The 24,365-nt window shown below is 40.4% G+C and overlaps 1 protein-coding gene across 1 annotated transcript in view; it reads left to right on the top strand.

Annotated features, from left to right (window-relative positions):
- Nucleotides 1–23,912, top strand: part of CNBD2 (cyclic nucleotide binding domain containing 2) — a 72,526-nt gene extending 48,614 nt beyond the window's left edge. The window contains 5 exon segments of the mRNA XM_027867045.1: nt 4,992–5,106; nt 8,457–8,631; nt 15,438–15,570; nt 16,039–16,202; nt 23,582–23,912. Of these exon segments, the coding sequence (XP_027722846.1) occupies nt 4,992–5,106; nt 8,457–8,631; nt 15,438–15,570; nt 16,039–16,202; nt 23,582–23,912 (918 nt within the window).
- The last annotated feature ends 453 nt before the right edge of the window (nt 23,913–24,365 follow it).

The raw sequence follows: 24,365 nt of genomic DNA, 5'->3' as shown, positions 1-24,365 counted from the left end.
GTGGATTGCTGTTGTTTTCTTTAAGTGATACAACATTGAATTACATTCATAGGCCACGGTTTGTTCAATCATTCCCCAATGGACAGGCAAGTATTTTGATGCCTGTTTTTTCATTACCAAAAAGTGCTGCTATAAAGGTTTGGGTCCACCTGGGCCTTCCTTTCCACCTTGTCAGCCATTTCTTAAGCACCTGTTATGTCTTAGCCACGTGTCTAAGCATTGGGGATATAGAAAAAGGCAAAATACAGTCCCAGCTCTCCAGATCACAGTTTAGTGGTGGAGACAACATGCAAACAATTATGTATAAACAAGCTACATACAGGATAAATAAACAGAGGAAGGCATAGAATTAAGGGGGATCAGGAAAGTCTTCCTACAGAAGGTGGGATTTTAGTTGGGCTTAAAGGAAGCCAGGGAAGGCAGGAGATGGAGATGGGGAAGGAGAACATTCCAGGCTTGGGGGGGCAACCAGGGAAAATGTCCAAGGTGGAGAGAATATTTTGTTTGAGGAACAGCTGGGAGGCCAATGTCAATGGATCCCAGAATACCTGGGGAGAGGGGAGGAAGCAAGGTATAACAAAATTGAAAAGACAGGGAAGAGCCAGGTTATGAAGGGCTTTGAATGCCAAACAGAGCATTTTGTATTTGATTCTGGAGGGAGGCGGGGAGTGACATGGTCAGACTTGAACCATAGGAAGATCTGTCTGCTAGCTGAGCAGAGGGTAGACTGGAGTGGGGAGAGATGTGAGGCAGGCAGACCCACCACAGGCTATTATTTCAATAGTCCAGGTAGGAGGGCATATTTGAGAGATGTTAAAAAGGTAAAATCGACAGGCCTTAGTGACAGATATGGAGGGGTGACAGTGAAGAGAGGAGGCTGACATCTAGTATGTGACTGTGAGGGGACTGGAGGATAGTAGTGCCCTCAACAATAATAGGAAAGGGGGCAGCTACCGGCCGTGACATCAGGAGGACCTGAGTTCAAATCCTGCCTCAGACCAAACACTTGACACTTACTAGCTGTGTGACCCTGGGCAAGTCACTTAACCCCAATTGCCTAAAAATAAAAAGAAATAAAAACAATAATAGGAAAGTTAGGAGGACCTTAGTGTTTGGGTGGGGGAGGATGATAATGAGTTCAGTTCTGAATATGTTGAGTTTAAGATGTCTATGGTACATCTAGCTTGAGATGTCCAATATGTAGTTGAATACTGGAGGTCAGCACAAAGATTTGGGCTGGATAAGTAGATCCCTGAATTGTTAGCATAGAGATGGTCATTTCATCCATGGGAACTGATGGGATTATAGTATAGAAGAATAAGAGAATAAATAGTATAGAAGAATAAGAGAAGAGAGCCCAGGACAGGTCCCTTTGGGACATCCACAGTTAAGGGGCATGACTTGGATGACGATCCAGCGAAAGAGACTAAGAAGGAGCAGGCAGATAGGTAGGAGGAGAGCAGGAGAGGAATAACATCCTGAAAACATAGAGAGAAGGAAGCACCAAGGAGAAGAGCAATTGGCAATGTCAAAGGCTGCAGAGAAGCCAAGAAGGATGAGGACCGAGAAAAGGCCATTGAGATTACTGGCAATTGAGACATCACTGGCACCTTTGGAGAGAACACTTTGAGTTGGATGGTGAGGCCCGAGGTCAGATTGCAGAGACTTAAGAAGAAAAGGGGAGGAAAAGAAGTAGAGACTCCTATTCCAGAAGGTCTTCCCAAAGAGTTTAACCACAAAAGGCAAGAGAGATATGGGACAATAGTTGGCAGAGATGGATATATTTATCAAATTAGAGTTTTTAAGGATGAGGGAGATATGATATGTGTGTAAGGAAGTAGGAAAGCAGCCAGTAGAAGAGTAGAAATTGAAGATAGGCAAAAGAGTGGGGGTGATAGAGAGGACAATCTGCTGAGAAGGTGGGGTAAGGGGGAGTCACGAGAGGTTTGAGGGGAGGTGAGAAGATTTGGAAGAAAAGCTGCTATGGTGAGTGGGGTGGTGAATTAATAGGCAGCAGGTATAAAAGGGTTGCTTTTGTTGGATAGACTGAACTTTTGCCTTCGCTCTCAGAACATCAGAATCTGGCTTGTGTCTAGTCTTCCCCTAAAAGGAAGAGGGTCCCTAATGTCCATACAAGCACACGCACGCACACACGCATGCACGTGCACACACACAGTACTAAAATGTAGAACAGACTTTATTTAATCTGATGGAAAATGCAAAGCACAAAGAACTTGCGTCATTTGAGGTTATGTAACATAAATTTGTAATGGATCCAGTCATTACGGTTTCATGATTTTCTCCAGCTTCATTCATCAGCACATGTGTAGGAACAAAGGCATCACATAGTGGGATTCATCCCAGGCTGAGGTTTGGCAGTGCGTGATCACTGATATGATAAGGGGTCAAGGAACTTGAGAGACGAAAATAGGCATTGCATATTCCAGTCTGGCCTCTTTGCTGCTCTCTATGTGTGCCATTCCATCTCCCACCACCAGGGCTTTGCACAGGGTATACCCCATTCCTGGAATGCTCTCCCTCCTCACTTGTGCCTCCCTAGCTCCTTCCAGGGATCTAAGGGTCATCTTCTACAAAAGGCTTTTCCTGATCCTCCTTCACCCTGACCCCCAGTTGATAGTCTTCTCCCCCACCTTTGGATTACTTTGTCTTTACTTTGAAAGTATTTGGTAGTTACCTAATCTGTGTATATACTATTGTCCCACTAGTAGAACATAAGCTCCTTGAGGGCAAAATTGTTTTGTTTTTGTCTTTGTAACTGTAGCACCTAGCTCAGTGTCTGGCATATCATTAATCAATATTTATTGGATTGAAATTTAAGTTACCTGCTCATATTCACAACTTTATATTAATAACATCTACTCATTCATCCCAGAAGAAATAAACTCTTTGAGGATAGATATCCTCAGCACCTGGCCTGGTGCCTCACCTGTAATAGGCATTTAACAAAAGCTCCATGAATTGAGTTGAGTTCTCCAAACCAGTGGCCTCCAAACATTTTTTAATCACACACTCTTACAAGTAAAAAAGATTTTAAGCTTGCACTCACAATGTGTGTTCATTAACTTATTTATAAATTCTATATGCAGGTACTATGATACTAATAATGATGTATATTCTTAAACACACAAAAGCAGACATTCAGAATGAGATAGAGAATAATACTTGACCCTAGAATCAATAGAGAGCCACCGAAGTTTATTGAGAAGGGCAGTAACATGATCAGACCTAGGCTTTAGGAAAATTACTTTGTCAGCTGTATGTGGAAGATAGATTTGAGTGCAGAGATAAAGCAGGTAAGCCAATTAGTTGCCAAATCTTGTTGATTCTGTCTCCACATATCCTCTCTGTTGGACGTCATCATCCTTTGCCTGGCCTTTTCAGTAGCGTCCTAATTGGCTATGAGGGATGCAGAAGAATGACTCATCAAGAATATCATCAGGTTATGAGCCCAGGTGACCGGAAGGATGGTGGTATCTGACAACAGTAGGAATTTTCTGCTGAGGGGTAGGTTTGAGAGTAATGATTACATTATGGGATCCTTAACAGATTATAGATCATCCATGCCAATGCCTCTCACTCTGTCCCATCTAAAACAAAAAGGAGGGAGATAGGGCTCTTATTCATAGATCAGTACCCTGGAGGGGATGAGGGGAGGGGGTCGGAGAGGAAGCAAGGACTAGAGTGAGGAATTTTCCCAGTGGCCCCAGGTGCAGTAAGTGGGTGCCAGGATAATGCTCATGCTATGACCGCCTGGGGACGGGATTCAGAAGGGAAGAGGTTGGGAGCTTGCATTGCGGGAGGAGGGGAAGGGGGATCTGGTGTTGGTGTCACAGTTGTTTGCGAGACAGATCCCACGATTGGCTATTGTGGGTTCCGCTGTCGGGCGACCGTCGCCCTGGAGACCCCAGACCCCCACTTTGGAGACTCTGCCGTAAGCCTTCCAGAGTCTTTGCCACTAGATGGCGCCCTGGTGGTTCTGAAGCCTGTGGATTTCATTGGGAAGCACAGTGACGGTTCCCTTTGAGTCCCATAAAGAAATGACCAAAAAAAGCACTTCCTGTATGACATTCTGTGGGGGAGACAACTGTTATCATCTCCATTTTACAGAAGAAGAAATTGTGGCTCAGAGAAATGAAATGATTTCCCTATGGATACACAGTTTTTGTTTGTCCTTCATTCTTAGTTAGGATTGGAACCCAAGTCTTCTGGCTTTAAACTCAATCCCCTTTCCCCCATGCTGTGCTGCATCTCCAATGGTATAAAACTATTTCCTATTTTGAATCTTTTAAAAAAAATAATATTTCATTTTCTCCTCAATTACATGTAAGAACATATTTAACATTCATTTTTTAAAAAAATTGAGTTCCAAATTCTATCCCTTCTTCCCTCCCCTTCCCCCTCCTTGAGACAGTAAGGAATCTGATACAGGTTATGTGATGTAGGTTACATGTGCAATCATGTAAAACATATTTCCATATTAGTCATGTTGTGGAAGAAAACTCAAACAAAAAAATAAAAGAAGGAAGGTGAAAAATAGTATGCTGTGGTCTGTATTCAGATTCTATCAGTTCTTTCTCTGGAGATGGATAGAATTTTTCATTATGAGTCCTTTGGGATTGTCTTGGATTATTGCACTGCTAAGAATAGCTAAATCATTCACAGTTGTTCATTGTACAGTATTGCTATCACTGTGTGCAATGTTCTCCCAGTTCTGCTCATTTCACTCTGCATCCGTTCATGTGAGTTTCCAGGTTTTTCTGAAATCATTCTGCTTGTCATTTCTTATAGCAACTGCTTATAATAATATTCCATTACAATCATATACCTCCTATTTTGAATCTTGAAATGTGCCCTTTGAAAACTCAGTTCCTGGGTCCCTTCCAAAGTGACCTGATATCTAAGCTCATCACCAGAACTAGATGGGCCCAGGTCTCTGGAATTCACCTTACCATTTTCCTTGACACATTTAGGGCCTGTGTGATGTCATCCGGCTGTTGGATCTTTCGACTTGTCCCTCCTACTACAAGTGGATATGGCAGCTGCCGACGCCATTGGAACACAGCCTTCTGGACACTCGGAACTTTGGTAGAGTCATAGAATTGTTAGCTGTGGCTAGGGTGCCCCTGGGCTTCCAAAATCTGACAATGAATAGGCTTAGCAGAAATAAACTCTAGCCTCCTGCCTCGGGCATGGTAGAGTCAGAGAATATTGACAATGAAAGCCCTTAGAGACCATCACAATCAAACCTCTCACAGAACCAGAGTTGTAGAATCTCAGAGCTGTCTGGGACTTCAAATACCATCTAATCCAATCTGTCTTTGACCAAGAATTCAATTTCACAACATTCCCAACCCAGAGATCATTTAACCTTTCCTTGAAGGTTTTCAGGGAGAGGGGAACCCAGTGCCTCCTGAACCATCCCTTTTCACTTTATGGAATTCTCTCTTTTACAGATGGGGAAACTGAGACCCAGAGATAGGTTGATATTTCTCCCAAGGTCACACAGTGAATTAAGGCAAAACCAGAATTAGAACCCAAGTCACTCAACTTCTATTTAACAATTTCTTTCCAACTGTTGTTCTTTTGAGGGGGGTACACAGGAGATATGATCTGTTATATCTATGTTCTTCATTTAAAGCCCTTTACAATTCTATTTCTTGCCTTACATTTCTAGGCTTCTTTCACACTCCTCTTTTTCATGTACTTAACATTCCAGTCAAATTGCCCACCTTGCTATTCCTTGGACTTTGCATGGCAACCAGTGGCACCTCCATGCTTTTGAACAAACTGTCCTTCATGTCTGGAAGGTACTCCTTCCTTCCCTCCATTTCTTTTTTTCTTCTCTTTTTTTTTTTCAGGCAATTGGGATTAAGGGACTTGCCCAGGGTCACACAGCTAGTGAGTGTCAAGTGTTTGGTCTGAGGACGGATTTGAACTCAGATCCTCCCGACTTCAGGGCTTGTGCTCTATCCACTGAGCCACCTAGCTGCCCCCTTCCCTCCACTTCTTAAACGCTTCTTCAAGACAAGTGGTACCTCCCACAGGAAACCTTTTATGACCCCTGCCCCCAATTGCTAGTGTCCTCCTCCCCAAATTGCTTTGTATGTGCTTTGCACTTATTTATATACATGCAATTACCCCCCAGGAGAGTATAAGCTTCTCTTGGTTGTCTCCAACCTCTCACAGAGTTCCTGACCCATAATAAATTCTCCTTTAATTGAGTTTCATTCACCATGTCTGGTTCTCATTCCCTGATTAATTTTTTCTGATCCTTTCATAACTTCTTGGTTCCCTCTCTGGTGACTGAGAGGTAGGATTGTATAGTGGCAAGACATCTGAGCCTCTGTTTCCCCAACTGCAAAATGAAGGGATTGTGCTACACACTCTCTATTATCCCTCTTGATTTGACCCAGAGCCTATACTGTATTTATGAGGGCACTGCATTTCCTCTTGTTCTCTTTTAGAGACAGGTAGAACCTCAAAGCTATATTCTCAGAAGAGCTCTCTCCAGATTAGTTTGGGCCCAGTATTCATTAGCAGCCTCTTCTAGAAATCTGACCAGTTTAGACCATCCCTTCTCCCTTGTAGCTTCCCCCTTGATACATAAACATTCACAGACAAACAGACCTTCTAGTTGGAAATGCAAGAAATGGGACTGGTGCCCGAGGCCCTGACCCAAAAGAGACGCATACACTCACACATAAGAAGAGCAGGGCAGAGAGAGAGTTCTTTAGGATATGAAGTCTTGCACAATCCCCCTTGCCATATGTACGGAGAATCAGTAATCAACAATAATTCCACAGTAGGGCTGTGAAGGGGCCCATTAGAAAATCTCTGAGGCTGATTTTTATCAGCCTCATTGCTTCCGGGTAGGGGCGAGGAATGATCTGCCATTTCTCTCCTGTTGTACACACAGGCAGCTGTTTACAGCTTTTCACATCTGTGACTGAACCCCCTGAGGTTTCTATGCTGAACTACGCTCATCTTCAACTTTAAAGGCCCCCCAGCCTATGGGTGAATGGGACTGAGTCCCAGAATCCCTGATGGCCCTTGCAATGGAGGAAGAGCTATATCTTCCTCCTAAGGTCTTTCTTTGGGTGAATAAGGCCAAGCTTTGGGGGAATCATTAAGCATTTCTCGTGATTTCAACACTCAGGGACCCTTTTTCTTTGTCTTTTCCTTAAAATGATTTTTCCAAATTATAACCTAAATGTCAGCAAAAACCAAATAACCCAAATACCCCTACTCTTACTCTTTAGCCATATCTGTAACAAAAAATTAATTAATAACTGTAACAGTGTCATCAGAGAGATGTATTAGGGTTACTGAAGCATTTTTTTTTTTTTTGGTTAGGCAATTGGGATTAAGTGACTTTCCCAGGGTCACACAGCTAGTAAGTGTCAAGGTCTGAGGTCAGATTTGAACTCAGGTCCTCCTGACCTCAGGGCTGGTGTTCTAAACACTGCACCACCTAGCTATCCCCATGAAGCATTTTTTTTTTTAAAAGCACAGAAAAGAACAGAAGGAAAATCAAAGGAGACGTAGATGAGCAGGTCAACTTTGAAAGTAATATCATCATAATCATCATTGCTAACACTTATATAGCACTTATTATGTACCAGGCATTGTGCTAAGCACTTTACAATCATTATCTCATTTGATCCTCACAACAACTTTGGGAGGTAAGTGCTTTTATTATACCCATTTTACAGATAAAGAAACTGAAGCAAACAAAGGTTAAGTGACTTGCCCAGGGGATCACACAGCTAATAAATGTTTCAGGTTACATTTGAACTCAGGTCTTCCTTACTGCAGACACAGTGTGCTATTCACCATGCCACCTAGCTGCACCTCCCCACTCCCACATTCACATGTTAAATTTATTATATACTAAAAGGAAAAGCAAGCTTATACATAATGGAGATTCAGGGTTTCATGCACAATCCTCTTTATCTGATTTACTTTGTATATGGAAATTTTGGTTCTATTTGGTGTTAAGGTCAGAATAAAGAAAAATTAAAAGAACAAAAATAAAAAGAGAGGTGTTGGGTCAAAGAATAACAAAAAGATGAACTCTATTGTTGCCTCCCAGTGGGGGGAAAGAGAGAGAGGGACAGAGAGGCCTCTAGCAGGTTGGGTGAACAAACCATGTGGAGGATGCCCAGGAGGACATGGACAAGAGTTGAACAGAATTAGTAGGAAGGATGAGTTGCAATCAGCACCAGAGGAGGGAATATGCCTTTTGATGAAAATGGCAATCTGTCAAAGCATCAAAGTATTTATAATAGCTTATTTTCTTCATGTCTCCTTCCCATTTCTGTGCTTGTCTTTTTAAATAGAAAGATTTTTTTTTAACACTTAAAAATTTTAAACTTAACAGTCTTAATGGAAACCCACTCATGCTTTACTTAGAGAAATCTGGTTTTCTCTAACAGAAAGCTCTCCCCGGAAAAGATTTAAAGATTTTCAGCTCAAATCCTTCCCAGTAATGGACTTCAGTAATCTGAAAATGGCACATCTGGAGAAGATTAGGCAGGAAGAAAAATCTTACAGTTCCAAAGACGATCAACACAATTCAACTGGCTTCAAATCCTTGAAATCACAGGACAAGTGAGTAGGGTTTGGGAGATGAGGAAGCTCCAGGCTCAGAGTAGGGGAGGACATGAAATTGTTAGGTCTTTCTTGGGGGAGACAGCTTTTAGTTAGGAAAAGGTGGGAAGTTCCACCTCATCAAAGACGCATCCAGTCCTACAGTCTCAGAGTTAGAAGGGACCTGTGTGAGATCCCATCCAATTGCCCGGCTGCCACTGGTGCCCTCATTACAACAGCGTCTCTGACCTGGGATTTAGCATGTACTATTGAAGTATTGTCCTTGGAACACCATCAGGAGATAATGAACTGGGTGCTGGGGAAATAGAGACTTGCCAATTCAATTAAACATACACTTATTAAATGCCTTTTATGTGCAAAGCACTATGTTAGGTGCTAGGGATATAACACCAAAGTGAAAAATAGTCCAGTTCTCAAGGAAGACCCATCTATTGGCAGGTATATTGTACTGAGTTGGGGTAGGGGTTACAACATTTACACAGATAAGTAAAAACAATACAACCTAAGGCAGGAGAGAAAACTGACACTGAAGGTAATCAGGAAAGGCTTCTCATGGGAAATGACACCTTATCTGAGTGTTGAAGGAGATCAAGAATTCAAAGGAGTAGAGGTTGAGGCAGATGCATTCCAAGTACAGGGACAGCCCTTAAAATGATGTTGTAAGTGTGAGATGGAACACCAAGTTCAGTTAGATGACCATTTTGACTGGAAAGAGTCTGGGAAGGAAAAGGATTCCCCTGCTCTCCCATTTAATTGACTTTTCTTGTTATTCTAGCTACACTGATTTTGTTCACATAAAAACTTTCCATTTTATGTAATCGGAATTGTCTCTTTTATCTTTTATGATCATCTCTATTATTTTGCTTAAGAATTCCTTCCATAGTCATAGTTGTGCTAGTTATGTCCATCTATTCTCTGATTTTTAAAATGATGTGACCTTTTATATTTAGACTGCAGATCCATTCAGAACTTATTATGGTGTATGACGTAAGATGCTGATATAAACTTAATTTCTCTCAAACTGCTTTCCAATTTTTCAAGAAATTTTTGTTGATTTAGGAGTATTTTCCCTACTAGTTTGTGTTCTTGGTTTTATTAAACACTAGGCGTCTATGTTAAATTGCTTGCCTAGTCTGTTCCACTGATCAAATTTTCTATTTTTTGAAACAGAACCAATAGTTTTGGTGATTACTTTTTTATAGTATAGTTTGACATCTGGTCATACCAGGTCCCCTTCATTTCTACCTTCCCCCCCCCTTGAGATGCATAATCTTTTGTTCCTTCTGATGAATTTTTTCATTATTTTATCTAGTTCTAAAAAGCAAACTTTTGGTAGTTTAATTGGTTTGGCACTAAATCTGTAAATCAATTTAGCTAGCATCATCATTTTTCTTATATAGGTATGGCTAAACCATGAAATAGAAGAATCTCTTCAATTATTTGCCTTCCTTTCTTTTTATAAAGAAGGGTATTATTTTTGTAATAGTAGTCATAGAAAACCCAACTATGTCTTAGTGATTTCAGGTACCGTTAAGCCATTTTTATTCTGGCATTTCCAGTTTAAAGATGATTTTCTTTGACAAAGAAAACAAGCGAAAAATAAGAATCATGTAGTTCAGCCTTCTCTGTATCATCGTATTATCAGTGCCTTGGGCAGCAGGCTCCTATCTTTTCTTGGATCCTCCTCTTTCCCTCAGGGATAGCTTAAAAACTGTCCTAGTGGAGAATAGTGATTGTTTATGCTGCCAAACATGGTTGATGTGTTGGCTAATTTTACTGAACTGCATTTTTTGCCTTTCTATTTGATTTTTGTTCCAAGGAACAGCTTGCTGTATGTGAGAGTAGGGAGAGATTATATTTGAAAATTATTGTGATTATTTGAAAATTAATGTGATATGAAAACAAAAGATATCAACAAAAAAGGAGATGAGAAGTTTTTTGTCTTTATCACTCTTCATCACAGCTCATTCTTCATGTCATTAGGATTTCTGACATCCTTATAGGACTTACCTTTCTTTTGTATTTATCCTCTATTACCCGCCCTTGCTTCCTTCTTTTAAAATTTTTATTGATATCTTTTATTTTTTACATGTCCTTTTAAAGCATAAGTTGGAGTCAGAGTGCAGACTAATGCATACATATGTGTGTGTATGTACGTATGTATAGAGCGAGGGAGAGATGAACAATCCATTTCTCCATTTCTGGGCTCTAGGCATTTTCTCTGCTCTCTCCCATGGCTGGAATGCTCTCCCTCCTCCACTCCAACTACTGACCTCCCTGACTTAAAGTCCCAACTAAAATTGCACCTTCTACAGGAAGCCTTCCCTAACTCCTCTTAATTCTATTGCTTTCCCTCTTTTAATTATTTCCTACTTATCCTGTTTATAACTTACTTTGTACATATTTGCTTGCATGCTGTCTCTTCCGTTAGACTGTAAGCTCCTTGAGGGCAGGAACTGTCTTTTGGCTCTTTTTGTATTCCCAGCACCTAGAACTATACATGGCACATAGTAGGCATGGAATCAATGTTTTGAATTGAATTGAAAGGTGGGAATTTGTTTTGCTTGATTATTTATGCTTATAAAGAAGGGTTTTGTTTTTCTTGCTTTTTCAGAAGGGGGTGAGAGAAAAGGTGGATTTTTGCTAGAAAAAAATTAATAAAAACAATAAATTAGAAGTTGGTGAGTTCCCTGTGTATCCACATTGATCCTTTTTATTGACCTGCCCTTTTCCTCCCCACCAAAATCGTTTATGTGTATGTCTTTAGAGTTTCTTCTTTTATTTTTTTCTCATCTCTCTAGGTCTAACATTCTCTGTGGAATTTTAAGATATGATATCTGACCTATCACTTCCTCAACCCTTTAAAATCTGATCTCCAAAAATCAAGAGTACATTTCAGATTATATCTAGTTTTCCTGGTCTCTATCACAGATTCCAGAATGGATTGAGTCACTTTCCCTCAAGGTTCCTATCATCTCTACTTCAGTTACCAGTGCTTTGTCAGAGTTGGGTTCAGAATGATGGCTCCTCTGGTTACTTTCTCTACGTTTTTAAGGATGAAATTGTCATCAAGCAAGCTAAGAGATTATTATCTGCTTACCTTTTGCCAGAGAGAGAGAGAGAGAGAGAGAGAGAGAGAGAGGGAGAGAGAGAGAGAGAAAGAAAGAGAAAGAGAGAGAGAGAGAAAGAGAAAGAGACAGAGATAGAGATAGAGAGAGAGAGAGAGAAAGAGAGAGACAGAGAAAGAGAGAGAAAAAGAGAGAGAGAGAGAAAGAGAGAGAGAAAGAGAAAGAGAGATCCAACAGATAACCAGATAATTAGTCTCCCATCGCTACTATATCATACCTTTGTGATAGGCTTGTGACCTGTTTCCTAAACTTATGTCTTTCCTCTGTCAGAATTTGCTAACTATATTCCTGTGACAAGATCACTAATCAACAGTAGCTCCCTCCTTCCATTGTTCTGAAATTCTGATAGATTGTAAGCTACTTGAGGGCAAGACTGTTTCATTTTTTTTTATCCTCTTTCAGAAAGATCCCCAGAAGCAGCTAGGTGGCCAAGTGGATAGAGCATTGGTCCTGAAGTCAGGACCACCTGAGCTCAAATCTGGAATCAGCCACTTATTAGCTACGTTACTCTAGGCAAATCACTTAAGCTTTGTTTGCCTCAGTTTCCACATCTGTAAAATAGGAAAAATAATAGCATTTAGATTTCAGGGTTATTGTAAGGATCAAATGAAATAGTATTTGTAAAATGCTTACTTAGCATAGTGCATGGCACGTAGTAGGTGCTCAATAAGTGCTTGTTTCCTTCCCTTCCTTTCCAGAGTCTTACAGCTAAGTGTCTGAGGCTGATTCCAAGCCCAATGCTCTATCCACTGTGTCACCTAGCTGCCCTGGAGTTAGGAAGAGCTGAGTTCAAATCATAGCACTTGGTACATAGCTGCCTAATAAACACTTGTTGATGCTATACCTAATGTTCTCCATTATCCTTTCTTCTACTAGTTCCTGGATTCCCTATATGTGTATATTTTCCTAATATAAAATGCTATTCTACCCCCCTTCTTTTCTCTATTCTGTTCCTTTTGAATAAGGAAGGGCAAGCTGGGGACCCTTCCTAGAGGCATATTCCAGTTACAGTTCCCATTCTACCATGTATGATGGATACCCATGAGGTCAAATTTGCCTCCTTATGTTATGATTTCTAGTTTGCTTTGCTTGTCACCAATACTTTGTGCATCGGTGAACAGACATTTGAGGCCATAGGTTTTATTTCTGTCTCTTCCCTTGAATTTTGTCTCCTGGGAATTTCTGGGCATCTCTACTGTTATTCTTCCTACCTTGTAATTATATTCAATTGTATTTATCTGTACTAGACATACGTAGGCATTTTTCTTCCCTCTTTCCTTTTTAGTTTAAAGCCCTTTTAATTCAATTTGCAAAACTCAGGGAACACACATGCACACACACACACACACACACACACACACACACAGAGCCCTCATGAGGTGTATTCCATTCCTGGACAACATCCCATACTTCCTACATCTTAAACTGTCATCCAGAAGTCTCTTCTTTTTAAGAAGTTGGTGTCTGAGGACAGCTATTGGATTTCTGGAGCCAGCATCAGTGGTTTGCTTCCCAAATCTTATCAATTTTGTCTTAAGCCCTTGTCTTCATTTGGCATCAGGGTTAAAAACACCTCCTTGTGCCTAAAAGGTCTTCATTTTCTTGCTCAGAATTGCCCATTCGTTAACAGTTCTTCCTGCATTGCTCCTGGTAGTATCATGTTTCCATGTGAATCTCCAGAAGTAATCTTTGTAGGTAGTAATCTTTGTGTTTGATAATCCAGGTAATAATCTTTGTGTTTGATAATCCAAGCAGTAATCTTTGTGTTTGATAAGCCTTGGGAGATTTTCCTGATCCAATTGTCCAGGAAAAAATTTTTTTTCCTATCACATCATGGCTACCTTTTCTTTATCTGAGGAAATTAAAGGAGAATTTTGGAGAACAATTCAGAATTTTCTCGTACATGTTTACAAGGATATTGTTTTCCCCACTTACAGACTAGGAAAATGAAACACACCAAGGAGAAGTGACTCCATGACTTCTGGATTTTTATTGTTGAGGGACAAAGTGATAGAGTTAAAGGCAATGAGTTACAGTGGGAAAGAAGTGGGGGAATGTGGAGTCAGCTGAGCCTTTAGTTTGAATCCTGGCTCCAAAACTTACTAGTTGTGTGACCTTGGGTAAATCACTTCATCTTTTAGAGCTTCAATTTCCTATTCTACAAAATGGAAATAAAAATGCTTATAATGGCAACTGTATTGGACGGTTGTGAGGAAAGCACTTTGGAACCTTAAGGCAATTGATCAATCAATCGACAAGCTTTTATTACATGTCAGGCACTGTGCTAGGAGTTAGGAAATGGGAATTATGATTATTATAACAATGACTTCACTCTAATCTTCTCCTGATGACTCATCATTGCATACACGTGACCCCAGGTTCTTGAAAGCTGTAATAACTGGCTAGCATTTATAAAGAGCTTTTAAGATTTGCAAAACACTGTATGTAAGTTATCTCATTTGATTCCAACAACACCACAAGGCAGGTCTTATTATTTTCTCCATTTTACAGATGAGGAAACTGAGCTTGAGTGAGGCTAGGTGACTCACCCAGAATCATGGCAGCTAGTAAATGTCTGAGGCAAGATTTGAACTCAGCTCTTCCTGACTCCAGGGCAGCTGGGTGACACAGTGGACAGATCATTGGGCTTGGAATCAGCCTCAGACACTTAGCTGTATGACCCTGGAAAAGTCACTTAACCTTGTTTGCCTCAGTTTCCTCATGTGTAAAATGAGCTGGAGAAAGCAATAGCAAACCTCTCCAGTATCTCTGCCAAGAAAGCCCCATTACGGGGTCGTGAAGAGTTGGACATTACTGAAATGACTGAACGACTTCCTGATGCCAGGTCCAATGTGCCACCTAGCCATGCCAATGGAGCATTGCATTGAATATAAGCCATATGAACTTATCCTTGTTCTCTTCTGCTGACAGAATGGCAGAATCTATGTCACTTTTGTCTTTGTAATCCTAGCTCCTGAATAAATGATTATTGATCTTTTGATGATTAATAATTTGTTGCTGTTGTTGTTCAGTCCTTTCAGTCTTGTCTGACTTTTTATGACCCCATTTGGGGTTTTCTTGGCAGAGATACTGGAGAGGTTTGTGATTTCTTTCTCAAGTTCATTTTACAGATGAGGAAACTGAGGCAAAGAAGGTTAAGTGACTTGCTCAGGGTCACACAAGTAGTAAGTGTCTGAGGCTGGATCTGAACTCAGGAAGACAAGTCTTCCCGATTCCAGGCCTAGCACTCTTATCCATTCACCATCTAGTAGCCCTGATGATTAATAATAATTATTACTCCTTTGGTTAAATTTTTAAAAATTGCCCTCAAGGAACTTACGTTCTGCAATAGAATGCAAAATTTGCATAGTGAAATACAAGGTAATTTGAGTAGACACTTCTAACTCTGAGTACTATGAAGCAAGAAACACAGCTCTGTTTCCTCGGGCTATGCATGGAAATGGATTCTTTATGGTGAACTCAGTCTGCTAACTCTGGGTAAGTGGGAATTCTCCTGGAAGCAGGGGAGGGTGAGTGATTAATAAAGATTTCTTAATAAATACTTGTTGATTGAGTCCCCTAAGGTTCTCACCTCCTTCTGGGACATCGTAGGGGGACATTCAGGTTTCAGTGATGCTGATCTCTCACGAGAGGTTCCCTGAATCCTTCTATTTTTAGATGCTTCAGGATCGGCGCTAACTCTTGTCCCATCTCTTGCCCCATGGTGATGACGCAGTTCGGACCACTCCCAAAGGATGCTGTGGTGGGCGTCTATGTGAAGGTTCACCGCCTGGAGCCAGGCGACATTCTGGTGAAGTATTTACCAAAGTCCTTGGGTCCAGCTACCGGTAACACGGCGCTGTTTATAATTGTAAATTATGGAACCTGACAGACAGCAGAGCCCCGCACTGTGGAAAGCGCACTGGATTTAGTCGCTGGGCTAGGTTTCAAGATCCAGCTTGCTAATTAGGCGTGTGACCTCAGAAGCCACCTTCCCATTCTAAGCCTCAGCTTTTTTCATCTGTAAAATCTTAATAATAATAACAATACTTTTCACACTGCCCACTTCACAGGGTTTTTATGAGAAAAGATGCTTTGCAAACTTTATGAAATGCTCTATAAATGTAAATTATTATTATTATTATTACACATCTGAATGAGCTATGTCCCCTTCGAAGTTCCCCCCTCTGCCTGCTAGGAAGCCACACCCTCAGGAGGACTCCCGCAGTCAGAGAATTCTGTTGTTTGTGATTTGGGGTGACAATCTCTCTTTCTCTAGGGCCTGCACCAACACTTCGTGCCTGACAATTTACAGGATAAGCGAAATATGATATTGGTGAGCCGAGGAGCCACACTTATTCGCATGAAAAAGGACATGTTTGATGGATTCGTGGATGCTGAGACCAAAGGAAAAGTGAAAGAATTGCAGATTGCCTATCCCAGGTCAGTGTTGGGAATGGATTGTGACAACCCATGAAGTCATCCTGGGGACCAGCAAGATATGTTGTTGTTATTCAGTCATTTTCAGTTGCGTCCTATTCTTTGTGACATCTTTTTGGGGTTTTCTTGGCAGAGATATTGTAGTGGTTTGCCATTTCCTTGTCTAGCTCATTTAACAGATAAGGAAACTGAGGCCAACAGGGTTAAGTGACTTGCCCAGGGTCACCCAGCCAGTAAGTATCTGAGGCTGCATTTGAATTCAGGTCTTCCTGACTCCAGGCCCAGTGCTCTATCCACTGTTCTACCTAGCTGTCCCATGAAGTGCTACAGATAAATATGTGAGTTATTAACTTTCTGAAAACGTGACCCAGAACAGGTACAGTCTTTTAACAAAGGTGTAACTATTAGACCTTGGGAATCATTTGCTTGCTTTCTCTCTCAGCCTGTTTCTTCATCTGTAAAATGAGGAGTTTTGATTAGATAAATTAATCAATCAAGTACTTATTAAGGGTTGTGCTTAGGTGCTGGGGATACAAAGAAAAAAATGAACTAGTTCCTACTCTTGAAGAATTTGAAGTCTATTGAGGGAAATACATATTTATTTATATAACTATTCACAAAATATATCCAAAATAAATATAAGGTAATTTAGTGGAGGGAGAAGGAAGAAAACAAGCATTTATTAAATGCCTATTACTATATGTCAGGCACTGTGCTTTACAAATATTATTTCATTTGATCTTCATAACAACCCTGGGAGGTATTATCACCCCCATTTTGCAGTTGCAAGAACTGAGGCAGACAGAACTTGTAACTTGTAAGTAACTTGGCCAGGGTAACATAGTTATTAAATGTCTTAGGCTGGATTTGAACTCAGATCTTCTCAACACTAAGGGGCAGCTAGATGGCAAAGTAGATAGACTGCTGGGTCTGGAGTCAAGAAGATTCAATTTCCCGAGTTCAAGTCTGGCCTCAGATACTGACCCTGGACAAGTCACTTCACCCTATTTGCCTCAGTTTTCTTGTCTGTAAAGTGAGCCGGAGAAGGAAATGGCAACCCATTCCAGTATCTTTGCCAAGAAAACCCCAAATGGGGTCATAAAGAGTCAGGCATGACTGAACACACACACACACACACACACACACACACACACACACGCTTCTTGACTCTAGGCCCTATGGTCTATACTGCAATACTTAGCTACATCAGGCTTATTTTGGGGGGAGGAGGGGTTGGAAATCAGGAAAGACCTCATGTAGGAGATAGTGTTTGAATTGAGCTTTGAAGGAAATTGAATTTGAAAGAATTTGAAGAGGCAGAAATCAAGAGGGAATACATTCCAGCCATGAGGGACTGCCAGTACAAGAGCACAAAATTGAGAGAAGAAGTGTTATGCATGAGAACTAGCAAAAAGAGCAGTTTGGTTGGAATTTAGAATGTCTTAAAGGGAATAATTTATAAGAAAGCTGGAAAGGTCAGTTGGAATCAGGTTGTAAATAACTTTGAAAATAGAACAGTTTGTATTTCATCCTAGAGGTAATAGTGGACCACTGGAGTTTATTGAGTAGGGGAGTGACCTGGTCATACCTCTGCTTTAGGAAAATCACTTGGGTAGCTGTATGGAGGATAGATCAAGGAAGGGAGAGACCTAAAGCAGGAGGATCAGTTTGGCAGCTATTACTGTCAAAAAGGTGATGTGATAAAGTAGGGTAATGGCTATGAAAGTAGAGAGGAAACAAATACAGGAAATGTTAAGGGATATAGAATCAACAAGACTTGGCAACTGGTTTGATATATCAGGGATGAGGCTGAAGTTGTGAACCTGGGTGACTGGAAAGATGCTGGTACTCCAGACAGAAACAGCAAAGTTTGGAAGAAGGTGGGATTTTGAGGGGAGGAAATAATGAGTTTCGTTTTGGACTTAGTGGAATTTGAGATGTCTATGGGACATCCAGTTCTAAACATCCATATATATATATATATATATATATATATATATATATATGTATGAATCATGTACAAAGAGATGAAAATTAAACCCATAGGAGCTGATGAAGTGAGGGAGAGAGGAGGTAAGAGGAGAGATAGAGAGAAAGAGAGAGAGAGAGAGAGAGTATAGAGTGAAAAGAGAAGACAACGGAGGGTAGAGCCTTGGGATACGGTTCCGCTTAGGGAGTGTGATCTAAGTGATCCAACTAAAGAGACTGAGGAGAAGTCAGTCAAGTAGGAAGAGAACCAAGGGAGAATATTGTAAGGAAACAAAACCAAAACCCAGAGAGGATAATATCCAGGAGGAGAGGGTAGTCACCAGTGTTAAATGCTGCATTCTGGAGGATGAGGATGGATAAAAGATCATTAGGTTTGTTAATGAAGAGATCGCTGGCAACTTCGGAAAGAGTATTTTTCAATTGAGTTATGAGTTTGGAAGCCAGATTGCAAGAGACAGGGAATTGAGTGAGTGGGTGGAGAAGAAATAGAGGCACTAAGGATAGAGGCAGCTTTTCCTAGTTTGGCTGTGAAAGGACTGAGAACCCAGGATGAGCTCAGGGGAGATGGTATGTTCAAGTGAGAAGCTGACCATCTAACTCTAAAATTCCATGATTTGGTGACGAGAGGACCTAAATGCTCTATAAATCCAGCTCTGGACCCTTTCCTAAGCTCCAGGCCCAATCAATTAATGTATTTATTAGGTGCTACTATATGCCTAGCACTGTGTTTATTGCTGGGGTTAGAAGACAAACATTAAACAGTCCCTGCCCTCAAGGAGCTAACATTCTAAAGTAGGAGGCTAGAGTTTTCCAGAGTTTTTTTTTTTTTCACATTACTTACCTTCATGCAGTCTACATTTTGGTCAAAATGTCTTACTTCAGCAATTCTCAAACTTTTTGGTCTCAAGATTTGTTGTTGTTCTTTCGCTTTTCGGTTCTGTCCAACTCGTCATGATTCCATTTGGGGTTTTCTTGGCAAAGATATTGGAGTGGTTTGCCATTTCCTTCTCCAGTTCATTTTTTTTTTTACAGATGAGGTAATCGAGGCAAATAGGGTTAAGTGAGTTGCCCAGGGTCACACAGCAAGCTGGTAAGTATCTGAGGCCAGATTTGAACCCAAGGGACTTGAGTTTTCCTGACTTCAGGCCCAGCACTTTATTCACTGTGCCACCTAGCTGCCCCTAGACCCTTTTATCCTCTTAAAAGATCCCAAAGAGTTTTTGCTTATGTGGGTTACATCTATTGATGTTTACCCTATTAAAAGTTAAAACTGACAGAAATTTAAAATACTTATTAATTCATTAAAAACAATTAAAAAACCCACTACATGTTAACAATAACTTTTTATGAAAATATATTTTCCAAAACAATAAAATTTAGTGAGAACAATGGCATTGTACATATTTTTGCAAATCTCTTTCATGTCTGGCTTAATAGCAGACAGTTGGATTGTCCTATCTGCTTCTGGGTTCAATCTGTTACAATATGTTGTCTGGAAGTATATAAAGAAAATCTGGCCTCACATAGACATGTAGTAGAAAAGGGAGAAGTATTTTAATAGGAAAATAACATCTTAGTACTGCTAAGAAAATAATTTTGACCTCAAAGACTCATTGAAGGGTCTGGGAATCCCCAGGGATCCTGAGACCACACTTTGAGAATGCAACCTACCCGCCATGTTTCCTGAAGTTGGAATTCACAGATTCACAAAATTTGGAAGTTGGAAGGAACTTCAGTTGCTCTCTAGTCCAATCTATACCCCAACTATTACATATTTGACAAATGGTCATTTATCTTTGCTTGAAGACCTCCAACAAGGGGGAATCCACACTTCTCAAGGCAGCCCAAATAATAACTAATAACCCTAATAATAATAATAATAACTGATAGTCCAAATTTATAGAATAACAGCATTCAGGTCAGAGAGCAGCTATCCTCTTCATTTTATAAAGGAATCAAACTACAGGTACCATTCCAAAATATAAAACACTTCTATATAATATTTTCCTAAATCACAACATTAAAAAAACCCTTAGAAATATGACATTAACTTAAAAATCTCATGTACTTAAAACATAAGCACAAAACAAAACTTATACCTGGTTCAATAATATTCACCCAATGGAATGCATCTCCAAATCATTTTACACAGAAAAACCATTCCAATAACCTATGAAATTTGGGACTCTAAGTTATTATTTCCAATTTACTCTGTATCTAGCTTGTTTAATTATTGTTTTCCTTATTCAATTTTGAGCTTTTGCTTCTTTTTTTGTATCCAGTACAGTGCCTGTCACACAGTAGGCATCTTTAATAAATGTTTAGTGAATTACTGACTAGTTGCATTCAGAATATAGAGCAGGTACTACTTCTGCTCTCTAAGCTACAAAGAATGTGTGGTACCAGCAGTTGCCATTCAGAGCCCAAGTCAACTCTGCTGCAAATAATAATTGTCCCCAATTAATTTATCAAACCCAATATAAACCCAAATTTTAAATTGTTCTATTTTAAAGGTTGCTACATGATTCTTGCTACTTTTCTACATCCACAAGAATACCAGAACTTGTGAAATTAAACTTGGAAATCATTAGCAATAACTAACTCCAAGTCCCTAAGGAAGAAATATGCATTTCTTCAAGTCGAGTTCACAGTTTTGCAGGCATGCCAATCTCACTATTCTCTTATTTCAATGGGATCTTGCAAAACTTACACTGCCAATCTCTGTAATCCTGAAATTTTATTTTTCCTCTGCTGTTTTCCTAACTTGGTCCTTGCTGGAGATTCTGATACTGGCAAAAATGAGGACTTTGTCACGGTTTCCATTGAAGTAAAAACTTCCTAGTTCTATTTCCTACCTTTAGGGAATCTGAAACTGACTTAACTCACCTGACTTCTAAATGAATTAATACCACTATATGCAGTTGAAATGTCAGATTTTTTTTTTTTGCTTTTCAGAGCACCTTTACACACTTCTCACTGCCTTTTAATCAAGCCTCAAACCAACACTGTGTCAGTATAAAAACTATCTCTAATTTCTTTTTTATTTTAGTTACTGATCCTGATTAACCCAGACTGATCTTTGCAAATTTTAGAACTGCATCTCTTTGCATTGACTCAGTATTTCACTTTCTAAGGCTATTAATTTCGTAACCTCAAACTTCGATGCTTTCAAATAATTTTTCAAATGGTTTTGAGATTGAGTTTCCTTTTTTTCTCCATTGCATCTTTTGCAAATTAGCAAAATTTTCTCATGGCTCTCAAATTCATGGTAAATTCATCTTTTGATCAGAGTTGAAACTTCCAGGTTTATAGAGAATTTCTCATTTTGCCTGGTAAAACACTTCCAATTTAGTTTCTTATTTAAAAACTTGCAAATGTACAGTCTATCCTAATTCCTTTTAAGTTATTTTGCTTCCTAATTTGCCTAGGCAATTATATTCTGCCAAATCATTGAGAAGCTCATAGTGGTCAGGCAAACTCTGACCAGCTCCTAAAATGAAATTTTGCCTTTTTTCCCCAAATTATTTCACTCACCTTTTCTGAGGCAAATTTTCCCTTACTTAAGATGGTTTTAACAAAAGAATCTAATATTCAAGCATTTATAACAGAGAGAGAGAGAGAGAAAGAGAGAGAAGATATTTTAACTGGCATAGTCCCCTATGCCCTCCGACATGGTTTTCTATCCCAAGATGATTTGAGGTAATATTTGTAGGAATTGTGAATACGAAAAAAAATCACAATATGTAAAAAAAATACAGTTTGTTGAATAACCAAGCCATGGTCCCATCCCTCTTGGATCACCCATTCCCCCACTCCTGGAGTAAAACAAAGGGACTTCCTCCCTGCAATAGATATTGATATTCTTTCCCATTGGAGAAAGATGGTCATGACTTCAATCACTTCAGGTGTTTGGGGAATGAGTGATGTTCACAAGAGCAGAGTTAACTCTTTGTTGAAAAAAAAAAAAGAAATACCATGAAATCCATTTCCCTTTTTGGCTTTGATCTATTACCCACTTTTCCAAGGGCTTTTTCTGGGAATGTAGAAGGGGCTTTCGAGAAAAATATTATTTCTTAATATTTCAGTTTTACTCAAGAGGAAGTTTTTAATATGCCTCAGTCCTGGCTGCCTCGAATAAAGCATGTATGTTGTGTCTTCCTTTGATCTCCTTATGGGTAAATGCTGGGACTTAGTAAGGAGCAAGCTAGCCACAAAGAATTTTAGAATGGAGCTAAAAATCTCTCAGAATCATAGATTAGAGTCAGAAGGGACCTCAGAGATAATTTGGTTCTACTTCCTCTTTTTATAGTTGAGGAAAATGAGGACCAGAGGGGTAAAGTCACTCACTCAAGGTCACACTGGTAGTAAATGGCCAACCCAACCATGGTTGAATCAGTGAAAAGTAATAAATGGCCAATCCAACCACAGTTGGGTCAGACTCCAGGTTGAGCACACTTCACACTAACCTGCCAATGGGAACCCTTAGTGGTCTCAGGTCCCAAATTCCTGATGAACTCTAGACCTATTATTCCTGTATAAAAAGAGCTGCACAGGTAGACTCTGTCCTATTCCCTCCTTCTCCCATCCTCCCCCACCCTTTTTTACGAGCTCAACACACATCACTTGCTATTGGCTGGATCATCAGGGTTCAAGGACTGTCCAGTACTCTAGGATAGATCACAAAGTGGGGTCAGTTCCATTTCCAAGAATATGGTGACCAAGAAAGTTCATTCTGCCATCTCTAAGGTACCTAACTGTCAAACAAAATGCTCTCTTGTTGGATGACTCATTTGCTTCAGGTAAAAAGGGCATCCCAGGACCATGATCACCTTTTAAAATGTCTCAAATGAGATAATATTTGTAAAGCACTTAGCATAGTGCCTGGCACATAGTAGGCACTTCATAAATGCTTATTCTCTCCCTCCCTATTGCCATGTGCATCTGCTTGTGGTCCTCTATGACTTGCAGATCTCTGCTCTTTTCCAAGTTGATCTCATACTTAAGCTTTTTCTATTCTGTCTTCTCTACAATTATACACATGAATCTCTTGGGAAAGTGCTGGTTTGGGGGGGAGAGGGCTCCCTAGGTAAATCCTGATGCTTGTTTGCTATTGCTTCCAAATGGGGCATCCCCTTCTTCACCTTTCAGCTGCTAGTCCAAATTTCTCTTCAGTTCTAGGTGGGACTCTACTCCCCTCCCCACTCCTGAACCCTGTTAGCTTTTTGGCCAGACTTCTAGCTTCCAGCATCCTCTTGCCCCATGAAGAGAAGGAGATGAATGAAGGTGGGTCCCTAGAGTTCTGAGTTGTGTCCTACCAAATAGCTCCCCTGCTTGCTGTGCAACCCAGAGTGTCTACCAGCTGTCCTTACAAAGGTTTTGTGTCTCCCTTTTAGTGATGATACTATATGCCAGAAGATCTTGAGAGAAAATTCGTGGAACATTTTCCGGAAGGACCTACTGAAACTCTTGACAAAATTTCCTCCCTATGAGATGTTCACTGCATTCCGGACCCAAAAAAAGTGTCTCTATTCACCTTTGTCTGGGGTTCTGGACCTGAAGAGTTTAGGGAAGGAACCAAAAGTCTCATACCCTATCTTTAATGCAAAAGAAGATGTTCCAAAAAAGCTTCTTCCCCCCCTGAGAGTGGTGGACAGCATCTCTGCTCCCAGGTACCGACTGAAGGAACTTATGCCTAAATATAAGAGTTCTGGCACTTTCCTCTGAAGCTAAGGAAATCAAGACAGCAGCAGCATTGCTGAAGGTGGGCGCCAAAGCCCTCTGCATGGGCTTCCACAAGCAGGACAGAGGTCTGGAAAGGCCATGGAGACTTGTGCCGTTGAACCAAACAATTATTGGGTGTTGGCCAGCACAAACATTCATAACTATTGTCATGCCTCTTTCTTCAATTATCAGAGCCAGGGTATACAAAAAGGGCCCTGCCTCTAGCTTACCCTTAGTTGGAAATTCTCCAGTACCTTTATGCAGTTTTCATGCCTGGTTTCGTAGCAGACAGAAGTTGAAGAGGAAGAAAAAGAAATGGCCTTGGCTTTGGAAGAGATCTTAGATGTCCAACGTTGAGAGGCAGGGCCAGGATTGGAAACCAGGTCTTCCAATTCCAAAACCAGTTCCTCTTCCTTGTGGGAGATCCCTTCTGCACACTGACACAAAAGGGAAAAA

This window comes from Vombatus ursinus, unplaced genomic scaffold, assembly GCF_900497805.2.
Source record: "Vombatus ursinus unplaced genomic scaffold, bare-nosed wombat genome assembly UNPS02014785.1, whole genome shotgun sequence".
NCBI lineage: Eukaryota > Metazoa > Chordata > Mammalia > Diprotodontia > Vombatidae > Vombatus > Vombatus ursinus.
The sequence above is the reverse complement of the archived record's forward strand: the minus strand, read 5'-3'. Positions and strand labels throughout refer to the sequence as shown.